Source organism: Pelodiscus sinensis, chromosome 12 (genome assembly GCF_049634645.1).
Source record: "Pelodiscus sinensis isolate JC-2024 chromosome 12, ASM4963464v1, whole genome shotgun sequence".
In the NCBI taxonomy this organism is placed as follows: Eukaryota; Metazoa; Chordata; order Testudines; family Trionychidae; genus Pelodiscus; species Pelodiscus sinensis.
The window spans coordinates 30,704,115-30,723,185 of NC_134722.1; the positions used below are offsets into that span (position 1 = coordinate 30,704,115).

General features: G+C 41.1%; 1 protein-coding gene across 3 annotated transcripts in view; it reads left to right on the top strand.

The window, feature by feature from the left end:
• ADCY7 (adenylate cyclase 7) overlaps positions 1-19,071 on the top strand; it is a 123,539-nt gene that overhangs the window by 82,220 nt on the left and 22,248 nt on the right. For all 3 annotated transcript variants that reach the window (XM_075940248.1, XM_006121142.3, XM_075940249.1), the window contains exons 8-15: positions 2,375-2,502; positions 4,393-4,551; positions 8,922-9,054; positions 12,445-12,630; positions 14,136-14,179; positions 15,680-15,760; positions 16,681-16,753; positions 18,038-18,135. In XM_075940248.1, coding sequence (XP_075796363.1) covers positions 2,375-2,502; positions 4,393-4,551; positions 8,922-9,054; positions 12,445-12,630; positions 14,136-14,179; positions 15,680-15,760; positions 16,681-16,753; positions 18,038-18,135 — 902 coding nt within the window. The remainder of the gene's footprint in view (positions 1-2,374; positions 2,503-4,392; positions 4,552-8,921; positions 9,055-12,444; positions 12,631-14,135; positions 14,180-15,679; positions 15,761-16,680; positions 16,754-18,037; positions 18,136-19,071) is intronic.

Sequence of the window (19,071 nt, forward strand, 5' to 3'; positions counted from 1 at the left end):
AGTAATGCTTACCTGTTTACCTCACTGGGTGTTGCAATGCATTGGGAACTGTGCATTGTCATACCATGTCAGAGACCATGTAGCATGAAAAAGGGGCTTGTTCTATTTGATTATTTTAATATTTTCAATATGCAATTATATTTACTGTATAACGTAGTGATTGAGTCACATTATAGAATATTTTGTCCTGTTTTTTCTGTAATTAAGTCATTTGTGTATATACAATTTGATCCTATACTGGCAGAATGAATCATTTGTGACATCTGCTTTTTATACATTTTTATGAAGCAATGGGTAAAGAATTTCAGAACAATATATCTTTGCATGTTGGGGGAAACTGTGTTGGTAAAAATACTGCCTGTGTTGGTATGGGTTCTCTTCCAATGTTCTCAAAATCAAAACTGAAAGCTCAGAAATCTGGAGAATGCATGCAAATGATTTCCCCCCTTAACTTGTATAGTTTACTGGTGTGATCTCAAGTGTCCTCATGACCATAGAATGAGCTTTAAGTTCCTAGGAAATGCTGAATTCATGACTAGCTCAGGCATCTCGGTGATTTGCTGTCCAGCTAACTCCTTAAGCGATGAGACACTCGCATCTCCTTGTCTTGGTCTGAGTGGAAGGCTGTTGAGAGTCTTCTCTAATGATTTTCCAGTTCATAGAATCATAGAACCATAGAGCTGGAAGAGAACCATAGAGCTGTTAAATGTACCAAAATGGTGATTCATGCTGGTTTCTTTCTTCTACTGACTTCTTATACCCTCAGTAAATAGAGATGGAAATGTGCAGACTACATGATTAACAGCCTTGGCTTATCGGTTAATCTTGTCGACAACATGTCCTCTCCCCACCCTCCACTGCCTTTGTATCAGAGGCAGCAAGGGGGGAGGGAGAGCAGTGCCTGTGAGGAGCTGGCTTAAAAGCTGGCTCCCACAAGCACCGAATCTACCCCCGCTCCTCCCAGCACTGCTGCCTGTGATAGTCAGCAGCATGGAAGGTGAAGGGGGCAGGCGGGAGGTGGTACACGCGGGGAGCTGGCTTTCAAGCAGGCTACCCGCACGTGCCAGCTCCACGGACCCGCCTGCCACCTCCCGCCCCCATTGCTGCCTCCTACAGAGGCTGCAGGGAAAGGGGAGCAGGCGGGAGCTGCCTTAAAAGTAGGTTCCACCAGCACCAGCTCCGTTATGCTTTCTGCTTCCTCTCCCCTATGTTGCTGCCTCTATTTGAGGCAGCTACATGGAAGGGGGCAGGAGAGGCTGCCACAGAACAGCCCCTGTCTACAGTGGCCCGGGCTCACTAGACAGAGGCTGCTCTATGACAGCAGCCCCAGTCCGTGGGGAATCAAAGATCCCTGCAGACAGGGGCTGCTGCTGGGGAACAGCCTCTGTCTGTGGGGAGCTCAGACCCCCCATGCAGGCTGCTGCCACCCCACGCTGCTGCCTGTTTCAGAGGCAGCTGCGCAGGGCGGCAGGCAGGAGCTGGTCTGCACACGAAGTCATTTTTTAAACTCACTCCCCTTGTGGACTGGCTCCCGCCTGCCACTCTGCGCTGCTGCCTTTGGGCGAGGGGGCCGGGAGTGCACTGGTTGCTAGCCCTGCCCCCAGTGACTGTCTAATAGTCGTGTAACCACTGAGATTTCTTGCGGTTACACAGCTATTCAATTACATGCTATCTAACATCCCTATCAGTAAACCGTCGAGCGGAATATACAGAAGCCTGGTTCCATTCCCAAGTCTTGGGAAGTCTAGTGACTGCATACAGTATTTTATCCACTATAGCAGTCTCGCAAAATGCTTCAGTCAGGGCAAGTAATTTATTGTTGGCTTCTAATATTTGAAAAACTATGGTAAAATGGCAGATAAGCAGATTTTATCCTTCTGGTGGTAAATTCCATGGCAGTTATGCAGGACTACGTAACTGGAGTAGACTCAGAAGTAATAAAGTCGTTTCTTTGGCTTCTTTCTGGATTTAATTTTATTTATGAAGCAAAATGCAGGACAATGTAGCACTTTAAAACTAACAAGATGGTTTATTAGATGATGAGCTTTCGTGGGCCAGACCCACTTCCTCAGATCAAATACATTTTGCTTCAACTACCCCAGACTAACACGGCTACATTTCTATCACTAATTTTATTTATGGTTTATTTCAGGAACACTCAGGAGTGAAGTAGATAACAAGAAACATCACTAACAAACCTCTTTGAGTTTTGAATGTAGAAGGAGGGAAATGGTTTTCTTGCTTCAGCCAGTATTAAATGGGGTCCTAACTATTCTGAAAATGGTATTAACAAGTCATGTATCCCATGCTGTGTACACTGGGTGTACACATTAGCAGTGTTTATTTGTTACATTTTTTTCTCATTGTTTTGCAGGAAAATGAATGCATGAGAATAAAAATTTTGGGCGACTGTTATTACTGTGTCTCAGGCCTACCTGTGTCCTTACCAGTTCATGCCCGGAACTGTGTGAAAATGGGACTTGACATATGTGAAGCTATAAAGTATGTACTGTGTGAAAAGGACTTCTTAACCTATAGGAAATCAGAGAATAAACAAGTGGGTTAAAAATGTAGGGCAGGGATTTTATTAAAGAAAAATTATGAAGCCATTGGGTAAGGTTATTCTTAGACTTTTGTGTGGACGGTCTAGAGTGCTTTCATTAACTATTATATCCCTCACACTATTTTGTTCTAAATATGTCAGGTCAGAATGACTCCAGCCTCTTTTCTATGAACCAAATATACCTATCGAGAGCAGAACATAATGAGTCTTTATGGCTTATATAGGAAAGAGATAGAATAAAATGCTGATTGAAATTCTTTGAGGCCAATTTATTATTTTTAGTTGTATATGATTTATCATAAATCCATAAAACCAAAAACTGCAAAATCTGCTTGATTGTGTTCGTACATGGTGCAGCAAAGTGCATTAGAAGGATGTAATCCATAAAGAACTCTGACGTGCTCAAACTGAAGAAACTCCACTTAAAGGTGTCAGCAGGCTCTACGTAGGGGACAACACATCAGGATGCTTTGCAAATCACATTCCTCTAATGCACTTTGACAGTTCTGTGTAGACAAGCCCTATTTTTTTTTTGTTTCTTCACATTGAGAACATTCACCATACCTTTTATTATTTCTGTTGCTTAGCACACAAAGGGTACGTCTACACAGCAGGGCTAAAGTCTAGTTAAGCTACACAACTTCAGCTACATCAATTGCGTAGCTTAGATTGAAATAGCTTAACTCAGCCTTAGGAGTTGTCTACCCAGCAGGAAGTCAAAGGAAGAACACTTTTACTTCAACTTCCCTTACTCCTTGTGAAATGTGTTACCATGAGTTGGAATAAGAAGTCCTCCAGCTCGACATTATTTTGGAATAAAGGCTTGTAGTGAAGACGCATGTTTTGTTATTTCGGAATAACGTTAGTTATTCCAAAATAATGCTGCTGTATAGATGTACCCAAAGTGTACTGTGGAGGATTAGCAGGTAGTTTACCAGGCCTGGTTTTGCATTTTTTGCGTGCAGAAGGAATGCAGATTTGCATGCACAAGGAGTGCAGGGTCAAGTCTCAAGCAATAGTGCAAAGATCCATTACCACAATAATGTGAGATTCTGTAATGCTCTATTCTAAGGCTACATAGTGTGAATGGATTGACTGCCAGCACCTTCTCATGTTCAGGTTTACAATTTCAGGGGTTGAAGGTAATTAAACTATGTTGTTGCTAATATTACAGAGGACAAAGTCGGCTAGGACACTGAAGTTACTGCCAACTCTTTCAATTACTGCCTTGAGACCTTCACCTAAAACCTTTATTATCCACAGCACAAATAGAAAGGACATGTATTTAACAATACTTCACAAAATGTAAACTATAGCTGCATCCTATCATCCAAATAACACAAAATGGTTTAATTGTAAATTACATTGAAGTTCCTAGGATTTAATACTCTTATTGCATAGTTTAGCAGAGAACATACAATGGGATAGCCAAAGATCACTGCTTTAAAATCCCATCTTAAGTTCCTTTTGCTTTTCATTATGAAACTAAGCCTTGTGAATATTCTAATCTTAATTGCTGTTCTGAATCCTTGTGCTGTGAGCGGAGACTCAATCTGTTTGTCTACTTTTTATTTGGGAGACCAGACTTAACAGTATTTTCCGTGCAACAAAATTTAAAAAGCTTCACATGCACAAATTAGAGGAAGTCTCCATAAAGCCTTTGGTTACTTTTAATAAAACACATTTTTTTCCTACTGTGTTAGGCAATTCTGAGTTTCACATCTGTTTTCCAGTGAGTAGAGGAACTCAGACTATAATAAACAATGTATCTATCTGGGGAAGCTAGCTTATCTAATAATTTTTCTCCCCTCTTTTCTTTCCCCACCAAGACAAGTGAAAGAAGCTACTGGAGTGGATATCAGTATGAGAGTTGGTATCCATTCTGGGAATGTGCTTTGTGGTGTGATTGGAGTCCGGAAATGGCAATATGATGTGTGGTCTCATGATGTTTCCTTAGCTAATCGTATGGAATCCTCAGGAATACCTGGGTAAGAATATTTGTTTTAGGTACTGCGTCAGTTCCACAATGATCGTTTTTATTGTTTTCATTATTTCCCTATATTGTACCTTAAGAACTGACTCAATGGATGCATCTAGGGTTTAAAGCACCCATTGGCAGCCACACCTCCCTCTTCCCTCCCCTAAGCACCTCCTGCCCACCATGGATTAGCAGTTCAGCAGAGTGCAGGAGGCACTGGGAGGGATGGAAAGGAGTTGGGGAGGGGTGGAACTAGGCAGGAAGAGGCAGGGTGGGGGTGTGGCCTTGGACAAAGAGGTAGAGTGTGGTTGGGGCTTAGGACTGAATGGGGATTTTGCTCCCCAGAAACAATTCGAAGCCAGCCCCTGTGTATTTTGTTGAGCCTGGAATCCATCACGGTTCTGCTGCACTAAATTTAAGTAACGGAGACTTGAAATGCATAAAAACTGTCCACTTTAACTGTGAAAAGTATTTATGTCTTTTGATAATTTCTCACCGGAACTATAGGACTGTGATCTTATGTCAGTGAATGCTTCTCGTATAGCTCCTGAACTTGTGCATCGCAGAAACTGTATTTTATCATATGCTGACTGACTTGATTCAAGATGCATATAAAGATAAACCTGTATTTGTAAATGTAGATGAAAACACATACGCAGCTTCTGTAGGCCTTACAAGGCTACATATTTACTCAGTTTTTCTACTGATAACGAGGGCAGTGAAAATGTGTTTATTATGTAAATGTGGAACCGCTGACACTTTCAGTGGTTTTACATTTACACGGGTGGGAGGTGCGGCGCAGGAGCACTGGTTCCCAAATCCTGCTCTCCCCCCTGTGCTGCTGCCTCTGTGGGAGGAGCAGCGCAGGGCAGGGGAGAGCAGGAGGCTGTGCAGGAACCTGCATGTACCGGCCCCTTATGTACCGGCTCCCACCTGCCCCTTCTCCCTATGTTGCTGCTTTTGATACACAGGCAGCAGCATGGGGTGGGAGTGGAGAAGTTGCGTGTAACTGTGAGGATTAATGGATGAGCCCAAGCTAGGAAGACTGAATACAGCCAGGACATCAGAAGAGGCATTTTTAGTTAGTTTTAGGACCACAACCACATTATAAATCTTCGATTGCTCTGTTCCCTTCTACATGCTTATACTTAATTTGCTATTTAAATTGACTCATTTAGGTTTGGCATGCTGGTGCTAATACTGTACTTCTCACATGTATCTGGCACTGAGTTGTCCAGCTTTAAAAGTTATACTGCTCGACTGAAGGATGCATTTTGCATCACAGAGGTTATGGGCCTGGCATCACAGGGAGGCTGCTTGCGAGACAACGCCTGTGAAAAAAAATACAGAGTGGGTGAGATTTCCACGTGACCACACTAAGCTTGCTGTCACTGAAGACAGTGGAAGTTGTATTTCACTGGAAGAAGCTAGACTGGCACTAGCACTTTATAAAACCTCACACATAATGGAACTATATATCAAACTGACTTTGTTAGTCTATTTTAGTGTTGGGCATGGTGGGATTTTTTATTTTGCTATTTGATTTTTGTCTCGCTACAGTGTAATAGCCATTGTAAATGATCTGATGGCATAATTTGATGATTAGTTCACTGATGAAATTTTTATTTACCATCCTCAATATTCAGAATCCCTGTACAAATACTCCCAAAAAAGACTTTATTGACATGCACCCAAAGAGCCATTTTCCTATGGAAACGTGAGCTTCTGACCTAGCACAGTTATTTGAACCATAGTAATGTGGCTTCACTTCTTTTTGTGGTTCTGAACAATTTTTTAAAAGCATTTGATGTTGCTGAGCTAAATGTTGATGACCATTTCAGCCTGTATTTGAAAGATCGATCAGAAAGTGTTTTAGTGAAATCTCTGAACCATCACCCTTGATGTAATTTAGCTTATTAGAGTTTTTGTTCTTCTGAAGAACAGGATGATGTAAACAACATTCATTAGCTTAGGCGAAGCCTGCAATCCTTACCGCAAGTAGCCTTGTTGTCTTCAGTCCTGGGATAGCAGGGGATATGGCATATTTACTCTTTTGTGGCAATAACCAAAAATAGCATTGAGGCAGCAGTTGGCATGATATGCCTGTACCTTTTTTCAGTGAGACTCAAGTAATGTCCGTGAGCAAATAAAAGCTCCCTTAATCACTTCAGAAATTGTAGAAATATTTTCTTTCTTGTTTCTAAATATTTTTAAAAAACATTTTTATGACCAGCTCTTGTTATGACCTGATGATTATAATCTTTTATAAACAATAACTTATCCTTTATGATACTGACATTTACTCTACAATGCAAGTTTGAGTGAAGGAGAGAAGATATTTTTGCTTCTGACTCTGATGCATGCTGCATTAATTGCACAGGCCAGAGGCTCTCCAAGTGTGGTCCATGGTCCATTAGTGGTCTGGGACTCTCTTGCAGGCAGCCTGCACTGGCACGTCAGCCCGACATCTTCCTCATGAGGTTGGAGCGCTAGTGGGGGAAGGAGAGGGAGTAGCGGCTGGGGGAATGGCAATGCAGGAAACAGCTCACCTGGAGACTTTCCCTGCTGCTCCCATTGGCTGAAATCACAGCCAATGGGAGCAGCAGGGGGTGGTGCTTGGGAGCAGCAGGAAGCGCAGAGCCAGGTAAGTGCCTCTCATCCTTCTCATGCCTAGAAACATTTTCACCTGCAGCAACTCCTTCCCACTGAGACTCCAGGATCCCCAGGCCACTCCTGCACCCAACCTCCTTCTTGGTCAGAGCTGCCTACTTCTGCATACTCCCTCCCAGCCAGACCTCCTGCACCCATTTTGTCATCATGGATGGCGGCTGGCCAGTGTTCCATGAAAAAATGCATTAAGCGGGGTAGGCCGTGGGCCCAAGAGTTTGAGACCCATTGGTATAGGCTTAAAAAAAACAATTGCTGCTGTTAATGATAATGTTCTGCTTAGGAAACTTTTGAATCAAGATGCTGTCTAGCAGACGTTGCATTTGAATGGTGCCAGTATGTTGGAAATCCCTAAGGAATTTGCTCCATGGGTGACAGTGTCTGAATAAACCCCAGTTAATTTTAGAGAGTTGTATTGCATTTTACAATTATTCCTGGACACAATCGCTATTTAGGGCATCTGATAAACTTTCATTTTAGAAAGTCCTCTTGGGCTGGTTAAAGCTGAGTTAAGAATTGCAACAAAATAGTCTCATAGCCCAGTTGCCAGTAAACCAAATAGAAACATTTCCAGTCAGTGTGAAGCTAAGGTGCAGCCCTCCTTAGGATTCAGCCCTTCCTGCTGCGAGGCATTCTCATATACTGATTCCCAGAGAGCTACCTTTCCTCCTGGGAAATCGGATTTGTCAGTGGTCTCAGAGGCTGCCTGATTTATCTTCCAGTGAGCACATTTGCAAGGAAAGGGAGTGGGGAGCTGCCATTAACTTATTTCTTGCCATATCAGATAAATCATGAGTATGCTCTCTCAAATTCCATTTTCAAGTCCAGTGACTGCCTTCTCTTTCCAGCTGTGTAGTTGTTTCATTGAGTAACCTTGGGCAGATAATTTAATCATTCTCTGCCTAAATAATCCATCTATAAAATAGAATGAATCTACAGCTAAAGAGACGTAGATAAGTGAAGGGATTGTTATTGTTATTTTATTATATTACACACTCATTTATTCAGAATTTCTTTTATTGAGCAGTTCTATACAAAGGGGTTGCATAAATACCTGATTCATTGTAATTACCTTGTGTAATCAGATAGTCAAGACAACTCATGTGTGAAAGAATGCAGGGGAATATTAGTATATCCTGTTAGGAGACCTACTCTGTTGCTTTCTTCAGAAAAAATATTGTTCAGAGTTGTCCGGCCTGCTGTTAAACTCTCTATCGATCTGTTCCAGCCTGCTTTGCTGTTATTCTCTCTACATGTCTAGCACTGGACTCATCCATCCACAGAGTCTCACTACTGTTTTCTGTGTGCATATTCTCTGAAGCTGCTGCCATCTGGAATAATCTTCCTGTGCCTATTTGCCTTGTCAGTCAACACGTCTTCATTGACAAATATTTCTTCTACCTTGCATGCACCTCTTAATGTCTCTATCCTTCTGCTGTTTACTTTCACGTTATAACTATTATTTTGTACTAGGAAGTACTAGGGGATACACATGGTATGAAAGACACAAGACAAATAAAGTTGCATTGTATAATGTGCTGTGAAGGATCACAAATAAGCAGTGCTCGTTGAACTGCTAGCAGGATCCTGGAGTTGTCTGCCAAAGCTTTTGAAAAGCACAAAAATGTCCATGGAGCCCATTGAAATGTAAATGAGTTGCTTGAACTGACCTTTCTGTAAATGTTTAGGCTTTTGTTCTTTTTCCCACTCTAGCCGGGTACACATCACTGAGGCAACGCTAAATCACCTAGGCAAAGCTTATGAAGTAGAAGAAGGGAATGGACACCTAAGAGACCCATACCTTAAATCAATGAACATCAAAACCTACTTGGTGATTGACCCAAGGGTATGTGTCTGTAACAAATATATATACACGTGTGTTTTAATTCAGGAATATAATTAAAGTGTGTGAGCGGGCAGGGAGGAGGGGAAGAACATATGTGTCATCTGTATGGTTTGAATGCAGGATCTCTGGATCTAAAAGCCTGTCCTCGTACTGCTTGAGATGAAGGTCCATAAGCTTACAGGCAGTAGCAGAATTATACATGTCTTACATAGTGCAGCCACGAGGGAGGGACCAAAACACATGCTTACATATTACTTGATGTATGTGTGTTGTGCAAACCAATATATGGAGAAAGGGTTCGCATAAAGCTAAACTATATCATAATCCTGAGTTTCAAAGGAAAAGCACTGCCATAAAGTCCTTCTCAGTAACAGCTAAAGCTCCTAAAGCAAATAATTTTGAAATTGATCTGCCCTTCTCTGAAGGAAAGCTCATTCTAAATAGCGTTCAGTGTAGGGCATGCTGGTAGCTTCACCATAGATGCCTTGGTAAAGACTCTTTTCTCAGTACAGAGTACAGCCAAATGGGGAACATTCATTTATGACTGCTGTCCGCAGAAAGGGATGTTTGTGGGTGATGGCCATACATGCGTACTTGTTAACTACTAAGACTCTGTGCCCAAGAGAGATCTTCTGTCTTTTCTAAAGGCTTCCTCAATCCTCCTCTTGTGCCAGAAATGGAAAATACATCCACCTCTACAAGTGTTCTCTAGTGTGATTAATCTCTGAAGCAGTGCCAGACTGGGGCTTATTCACCATCGGCCCTTCCTCAACAGTTCACTTTATTCACTGTCCATCATGATTACCCCATATCAGGCTGCAGTGTCAGCATTACAAACAAGGCCAAGGAATCATCTAATTATTTTCTCCATGTTTCGTGATTTTATCTGGCTGTGTGTAAACTAGCCACCTGGGTATGTAACAGTTCTGAGTGTTTTAGAATGAAAACCAAATAAAGCAGCAAAAAAAGAGACTCGGGGGGCACCTCCTGAAATATCATCTGAGCTGGGACGCTGCTGTGTCACATCCAGAGCTTAGCTTGTGAAGTTCATTGCAATGGAGTCCAGCAGTTCCTGTACTTTATTGGGTTCTCCGAGCATGGATTATGTGCCCTTGCAGCCAATCCTGAGCTGCCTTGGATATGCTAGTTTAACTGGGGCTGGATCAACACTACAGATAGAAAAGGCATCCAGGGTAACAGTTTGTGTGTGTGTGAGTGAACATTTGACATTCTGCTTATGGAAGGAATATACCTAGACATCAGCTTCTCTACATTTCCTTGTACACAGACCTTGTTGACTGGTACCACTGATCCTTCTTTGTTTATGAGGACTCCTGCCCTAGGAAACATGAAATGTTTGTTCTTGTTGAAACTCGGCTCTAACTGTTCTTATGTTCCCCCATAGAAGTGCCATGCCTCAGGTAGACTCTGAAAAAGAGTGGGTTGTCTGCTGTGTTGTTTTGATTAGGCTTTCTATCTAGGATGCTTTATATAACTCACTCATATCTGTATTCTGGGACAGTAGCTCTGGAAGCCAGTCTTCGAATGCTGAACATACTGAGGTACCGCAGTAGCTATTAAATGCCCATTTAACAAATAGAATTTAGAAAAATGAAAAGCAAGACGAGAGCATACAGACACTTAGCGCATCCGTCAGAAACGCTAAACCTGATAGCAGCCACCTTCTTTTTTTATCCTTACTCCCCCTCCCATCCCCTGATCCCAAGCTGTTTGTTTTTAGGTGCCTCTGTTCTGATTACTTTTCCTCTTTTCTGTCCCTCATTTTTCCAACCCAGCTGAAATTTTTATGCACCCTGGGCTAAGGTTACCAACTGGTACATCTCATGGTTAAGCTGAGTACCTTGAGAGCAAGAAATGTATGCTGGTGAGTGAAGCAGCTGCCGAAGTCTCCAGACAGGTCTCATAAGCTATTACTGTGGCAAGCTGCATTAGGCATTACTGCATGAGCAGGGAGAGAATGGAGGCCCCTTGAAGGAGCTACATGATACAGCAGAAGTGTGTTTGCAGTGTGTGGATCTGTTGGCACTTTCTCACCATGTAGTCTAGAAGTCCTACCAGCTGAATCTTTCAGCTTGGATCTTTTCCCCAGTCTCATGAGGTGACCTTTGCTTTGCAAGTATTGCCGATGCCATGCATAGAGATGAAGGGAGAGATCATTTGGGGAGTTTGCTCCCCTTTCTTATAGCAGTTCTTGTCTTTGAATTACTCAGGAATTTCCAGCTGTTCCTTTGCCAAGATGTACATTTCTTGTTCACAATTTTTCCTGTCAAAAAATGGCCACTCAACCAGGTGATAGTCCATTTAATTTTGTCTGGCTGACATGTCAGTTTGCCTTTTGTCTCTGAGAAACTGATTAACCCTGCTTTTTTTTGAACTGGGAACATATCTCAGGAATGTTATACAGTGTAAATGCAACTATATATATATACACAATGTTGCCTATACATTTTACCAGGACAATAACGATCAGCAGATTATAAGTTTTCAAATGCTACCTCAGAAGGTATGCTTTGTACAAAATGCATTATAGTTTTGTAAAAAGGGTGAACATAGGGATATGGACTGTTACAGGCAGTTTTCAAATGTCTTTCTTTAGTGATACCACTAGAAATGGCTATTCAAACTCATTTAGCTGTTCTAAATTATGGACTGAATATTACAAAAACATGTAGGTGAATAGATTTTTACTGGCACATTATGTTATGTGTGTACTCATTATTGTGATGTGACACACCTCTTTTAAAATGGCCTTTCCACTCCTGGAGATGCCTAAATTGTGAGGCTATAACTATCCATCAGTGTGCTAAGGTCTGTTGCTTCTATTACCCAATATTCCTAGAGTTTCTTCTGTTTTTGCTTGCATAAAGGGGCATTAAGAGGCTTATATGTTCCTTTGCTGCACATCTGTGGCAGAAGGACCTGATCTCTGTTGAAATCCAGGACTGAGCTTTGTACTCTCTCCAGCTTCCTCCCAACCATTGTGTGGGGTTGTTCTTTGTCATTTACTCAAGACCTCATGATTATGGTCTTTGTCCTGCCTGCAACTTTCCTCTGACAGTGGGGAAATCCATTAATCTGTCTGCAAGGATCTGCAGTCTTTGGTGAAGATACACGTGGTCCAGAAAGCCAGGAGGTTGAATAAAAGCAGTTTTTCAAACATTGAATCTTCAGAGAGCAGCTAAGACAATTTAATTTATTATGATTTGCTTAAACTAGAGTTAACCAAGATGGGAGCTGGGGAATCAGGATAACATGCCATATTCCTGAAGAGCAAGGTCCTGCACAGTTGTGTGGCTCAAATGTACAAATGCAACAGAACCTCAGAGTGCAGTGTAATTTTATATGTAATTGTGTGTCTCTTACTTTTAGTCTAAACAGCGAACATCGAATAATCATCTCCCTAAGACACGAGTGAACGATGGGCTGAAGATGCGAGCCTCTGTCCGTATGACACGTTATTTGGAGTCCTGGGGAGCAGCCAGGCCCTTTGCCCATCTGAACCACAGAGAAAGTGTGAGCAGTGAATCGTCAACTCCAAGTAGGAAGCAAAGAAAGGTGATGGTTGGATTGGTACTTTTACTCCCTGTAGGGGTGTGTGTGTGTGAATGCTGTTCTGAAGTGCTACATAGTAACATTATTTTGAAATAACTAGTGTTATTTTGAAATAACTTAGTCCACGTCTACACGTCAGGCAGTTATTTCAAAATATTGTTGAAATACTGTCAAGCTAGAGGACTACTTCTATAGAAACTAAGCCACTCTGCAATGGATAGGGAAAGATGGAAGGAAATAGTGAGGGAGGCACTAGACATCTTTGGGTGTTGAGCCCATGATTGTTGATGGTGATGATAATAGAGGACTTCTTACTCTGACTCCTGTAACCCTCATTGCACGAGGAGGAAAAGTGCTCTATTTCGAAATAAGTGCTGTGTAGATGCTTCCTATTTCAAAATAAGTACATAGTTGACACAGTTCAATTTGCGTAGCTTATTTCGAGTTAAGCCCTGCTGTGTAGATGTGCCCTCAGAGAACACCATTATGGCAACTGGGGACATCCAGTGCTATGCACACGCACAGTCGTAAACAGGAACATTGAGTTCAGGGATAGGATGCGGGACGGAAACACACACACATCAGTGATCAGTATAACTACACCATAAAATCAATAGAAATTAATAGGCTCATGCAGATAGCAGAGCACAGGATGAATGGAAAGTTAATCATGTAACTAGAGGATTCCTGCATCCTGTACCAGCTTCAGTTTCTGGATCTATTGAAGATGGTGCCCTGTCCGGAGGAGGCCACTAGGGCTTTTCCCAGTGAGAACCTTAATTAACTTGACAGTGCTAATGTGAAGAATAAAACAGGAATTCTTCTTCTTCTTTTCATACTCCTGGAATTTGGGAGAGGATCTTAAAGGTAGCCGTTTAGGCTCTGATTCCTCCAAGTAATTAAGACCATGATTAACTTTAGTTACATGTAAATGCTGTTGATGTCTAGCTTCATTTTAATTGATTGATTAAGTGCTTTGCTGAATGGAGGCCATGGTAGTGCACCTAGTGTAAGTAAATAAATCAACCATTAAACCCCTCTTACTGAGAGAGATGTTGTCTCAAGTGCATCAGTTATTGTCTGTCCTCTTTGGATCTTAACTTTCACCTGAAGACCCACTAGACCCAAAAGAGATCTCACTTTAATGCCTTATCTGAAAGATAGCATCTCTAACTCTTCCTCCTCCTCCTTTCCCCATCACTGATTACATAATACCAAGCTGTGGCATGGTGATTGAATCTTTGCTTTTCTGGCTCTGAAAAGGAAATGAAAGAGATGCATCTTGCTCTCAGCTAACCCATACTTACATGCTAATCAAATGTAATGCTCTACACAACACCTTTCCAGCACCTCTCTGCTTGACTAGTGGGGAACAAAGCTGCAGCGTGATTTATCAGTTCCTCCTACTTGTGCTGTATCACTGTGTCTAAGTAGCTTTCTCTTACCAGACATGCAAATATTTTTTACAGTTTATGAGCAGTAACTCATTCTCAAATCCTCTTGTTTAGGAGATACATTTGAATTCTACAGGTCGTCAAAAGACTTCAGATAGGTAAGTCCAGCACCATTATTATGTACTGTGTGATCCCATTATAGTGTGACATGCTGTAATTATGTGACTTTATTCAAACAAACAAAACACAAAGCTCTAGATTGGGAGGAGGTCCTGTTGTACAAAGAAGGAGTAAAACAGTACCTGTCCCAGAGAGCTTTCACTCTAGATCAGTTTCAGATGCACTGCACCTGCTTCTGTTTATCAGGAAGAGTATTGGGTCTTCATTCACTAATAACTTTGGTTTTCAGTTACAGAAATGTTTAATTAAGTCAAATGCAGTGGTCACATGAACCTGCAAATCCTAAAACTAGTTTTGAACTTTGCATGGCTTATTTGTTCCCTCCTGGTGTTCTGGTATGGCATAGTCATGCCAGAAACTTGTCAGTGACAGAATTTTTCCAGGCAGTCTCTCTTTGCTTCCTCTTTATTGTCATCCACAGTAGCAAGCTTTGGCCATTTCTTATACATTCTCTTATTAGGTGAAGGTGTTTTTCTTGGTTTCTAATTTCCATGGTACATCATCATTCCAAGATGAAGAGGTGTCAGAGACATTTAAAATTTCTCATGGGTATACAGGCCTCATATTCATCTAAAGTAGAACAATTTGTATAGTCCAGTTTTTAAATGTTGCATTTAATTGCAAGATGCTTCTTACCTGCGCTTTTGCTTTTTTAAGTTAGAGCCAACTCTTTCTGAATGATGGATGTTGCAGCTAATGTCTCATCAGAATAACCAGCCACACCAAATTTGGCCTGTCAGACTTCTCATGTAAACTTCTGTAAGAAGATTTTTCATCTGGACAGAAGGCTGCCTTCAAAATGATTTGTCTTGAATGATTAATTTGCTTGAGGTTAATCTGCTTAGAGCTGTTGTATTACATTCAATCTCTCTCTGTCTCTCTGTGTTAGTCTGCATGGATCTAGACAAGAAAAGTTATGTCCCTCTTCCCTTGTAAGCTATAAGTGAGTTCCTTCTTCCTCCCTATGCTTCTCTATTTGTTCTGTCACTTTGAGCCCCTGAGGGCCTAATATTTCCTCGCTGACTCCATCTTTGTTTTTGTAGGAAAGTGAGATGATGCTTGTGTGAGGGAGGGTAACCTCATATAAATGTATACTTTTGTGTGCCATTCCTTTTTGACTTTCATATTAGCAATAATTGAGAGTGTTCCCAATCATTTTAAAAAAGATTTGTTTAAATTTTTCAGAACTGACAAAGTAATTGTGTTTTTGCTTTGATAATTCTTGTTTTTGGTTTAGTCTGTCATAAAGTATGGGAATTACTTATATTTGTTTAAATAGTTTATTGGGTTTATAGTGGAGCTCATGTTGTTATTTTGATGTATTTTGAGGATACTTGTAATAGTTAAGTGTCTGGTAAAAATGCATGCTGTGCATGTATTCAGCAGCATGTTTCAGAAGTCTGAGCAACGAAATATCACATTCAAAGATGTAAATTGATTTCATGCTTAATAACTTGTGTCTCTCTTTATATATTTAGAAATATGTCTCAGAAGGGAAGGATGGAAGACGATACTTATGATGAAATGATGTCAACCATTGAGGGTCTCAATTCCATTATGTACATGCATTTTTAAATGTTTTTCTAGATTTTAAAAGCAACTTGCCTGTGTGCCTTTTTCCTTGTTTGCAACTTGAGTTCCTGTGTTAAAGCACAGCTTAATATAGTTCCATTGTGAAATTCTCAACCAGGTTATAGACAAATGTTCATTGTGAGAAAACAAGACATTTGACTGAAAATAGATAATGTCCAACACAGTTATTCAGTGCTGCATTTTATCAGTGTGAGCACGTTCCACATTTTAAGATTCTCCCAGCACTTTGTAATGTAATGGGCTGAATAAAAGTTATAGGATGTGTTGGAAGCTCAGAGGGTGAGGCAGTGGGGCACATGTAGGAAGAGATCAGGAGCACATGGATAACTGCTGGGAGCAGTTCACTGATGGTACTTGGATTATCAGTGCTAGTAGCAAGCCCAGCAGTTGGTACAGTATATCTGTAAAAAGCGGATGAGAGCTGTATTTTGTATCTTTTAAAATGAATTCTAGCATGGAAATTCATGCAAACATAGAATAATTTCAGTTGAGAGGGAGCTATCTATCACTTCCTACTGGACTGGCAAGGCTGGTGAAATTGCACTCACACAGTAGATAGCAGGTTTGCAGAGTGAAGGGAGAAGTGATCGGATATCTCCAGTCCATCTGTAACATCTCCAGTCCGTCTGTCACATTTATGACAGGGTACCCAGCCAGGAAGGTTTCAGATTGGATTCCTTTTGTACTGATTACTGTACTACCAAAATCAATAGCTGAAATGTAAAGGCTTTTGGAGGACTCCGCCAGCTGTTCAGAAAAGCATGATGCCATCGTAAACAAGCCTCTGGCTAAGTGAACCATGGAATCCAACATGACACACGTGATTTTTGCATTCTGTTACGTTTGTTGCATACATTTTGTGAAACATGTTTCTGTTTCAATGCAGACCATGGTGTAATAAATCAGATTACTTCTATAGAGGCTCGCTGTTTTTTGTAGAAAAAGGACTGGAAAAAGAGGTAAGAGAGAAAGCAATTTTTTGGGTTATCCTAAGTTTCAGATAAAAGACTGTGTCTACATGGGAGCTGGGAGCATGCTTCCCAGTCTAGGGAGACAGACATGCACTATCTCTGCTTGAGAACGTTAACAGTAGCAGTGTGGGCACTGTGATACAGCTGCTGTATAGCTTGTCCATCTGTGCCCATGCCTGAGACCCTCTGAGTCTGAGCTTGGGAGGCTAGTCTGAGCAGCCACCTGTGCTACATTGTTCACATGCGATGAAGAGTCCTGTGGCACCTTATAGACTAACAGATTTATTGGAGCATAAGCTTTCATGGGCAAAGACCCACTTTGTCAGATTCATTACGAAGGTGCCACAGGACTCCTCGTCGCTTTTGCAGATCCAGACTAATACGGCTTCCCCTCTGATACTTGACACCATTGTTCACCTGGGTATTTTTTTTATCACTTTTGTGTCTGTCTGCTGGGGGGTTCGCCCCCAGCTGCAGTGTAGACACACCTTCTCAGATACACGAAAGGACAGTTGAAATTGAAAGTATGTCCTTACAGTGACTGTTGATTCCTGAGGTGACTGCAGTACTAAATGCATTTTAAGCAATGTGATGTAATGCGGATGCCTTGGTTCACCTGGATTATTCCTTCCTTCTTGGTAACATTAATTATATGGACAAAAGGAACCTGTTAATAATCTAGGGTTAAACCTCAGTCCTTTGAAGTCAATAGATGTTTTGGCAGTGGGCCCAGCATTCATTTGAACATCTTTGTTATAAAAAAGCTATAAGAGGTATTTAAAATGTGCCTTACATATGTTGTAGCAAAAAGGACTCTGCTTTTTAACATCATTTCATTATACATCAACATAATGGTACAGTATGTACCTGTATGAATAGTAACATTATCCTTGATACTGAAAACATCCTGAGTCATTGTAGAGTCATGGCTTAAATGGACGCAGGATTGAATTTCAAATCTTTAAGTATACAGTATTTCACTATCCCATTGCTATTACATTTTGTATAATAATCTATTGCACAGTTACTATACCTCTTTAGCTGTCACCAGCTGGTTAGAAACTAATTCGTCTGGACTGGAATCTTCTTCAAAGATGCCTAAATGTGTATCTTATCTGGTTTCTCTTGACATTCTTGGCTTAATAGTATAGTGTAAAGATACTTTGTGGTAAATTTGTTTATCAGTAGAATTTAAAAATTCAAGTAGTAGATTACATTACAAAAAATAAACTTAAGTATTAGCCTTATTAAATACTCCAATCTTTGTTTCAGTATCGTACCATCCCCATCCCTGGACTGAGGAGTTACTTTGCCTGTGCTAGTTTTGTCTTGCTCTGTATATTTGTGATACAGATGTTGGTCATGCCAAAGTAAGTTGGTGGTGTTTTGCACTTCTTTACGTTTTGAATGGATTCTCTGGATAAAACACTGCTTACATGTGAACAGTGCCTTCAGCTCTTCCAGCTCATCCTGAAGGGCTGTAGCTAAGGCTCTGTCTACAGTTAAATCATGATAGTAGTGTTTCAATGTAGACATGCAGACTTCTGCGACAGGAGGGATTCTGCCATTAGTATCGTTCTTCTGCCTCTGGCCAGGTCAATGAAATAATTCTTCCATACACCTAGAGTCATCTACCTGGTTGATGTCACAGGTTTACCTATAAAAGCGACAAGGAGTCCTTATAGACTAACAGATGTCACTCAGGGTGTGGATTTCTCATAGCTTTGAATGATGTGGATGGGTTGGCCTAACTTTTTAATGTAGAGCTGGCCTAATAAGTTACATACATATTCATTCTTAATGGTGACATGCTCTTTGTTAGTATGTTGCAATCATAGTTAGTTTTGTGCTTGAACCATGACAGTTGCGTTAATCTAAGTGGATGGTGCTTCCTTAGTTGTGTGTGTAACTCTGCTCAGTACACACAGGGAGAAGACCTGTTAAACAAGGAAGGGGATTTTTCTGACCATCACCTTACTGATTGAGGATGAGCATAGGAGAGTAGGAGTAGGCAGTTTGGGAAGGTTTGAAGCCTGAATTTGATGTGGAAGGACCGAGAAAATCAATGAGGGGTTTGAACTTGGAGTGACTAGCTCAACAAAACAGTGTAATCTTAGGGGACTACTATAAATTCATATTGGGAACCTGCTAGACATTCATTTTGTTGTATTCATTAGAGAAACTTAATTGTAGCAGTGGCATCTTGCGTAGACTGGTGGTAAGATTTGTGGAGCCTAGTGAAGAGGCAGTTGAACAGTTGAAAATAGAGATGGCCCACATTTTGACAAAGATTTAAGCAATCAGGA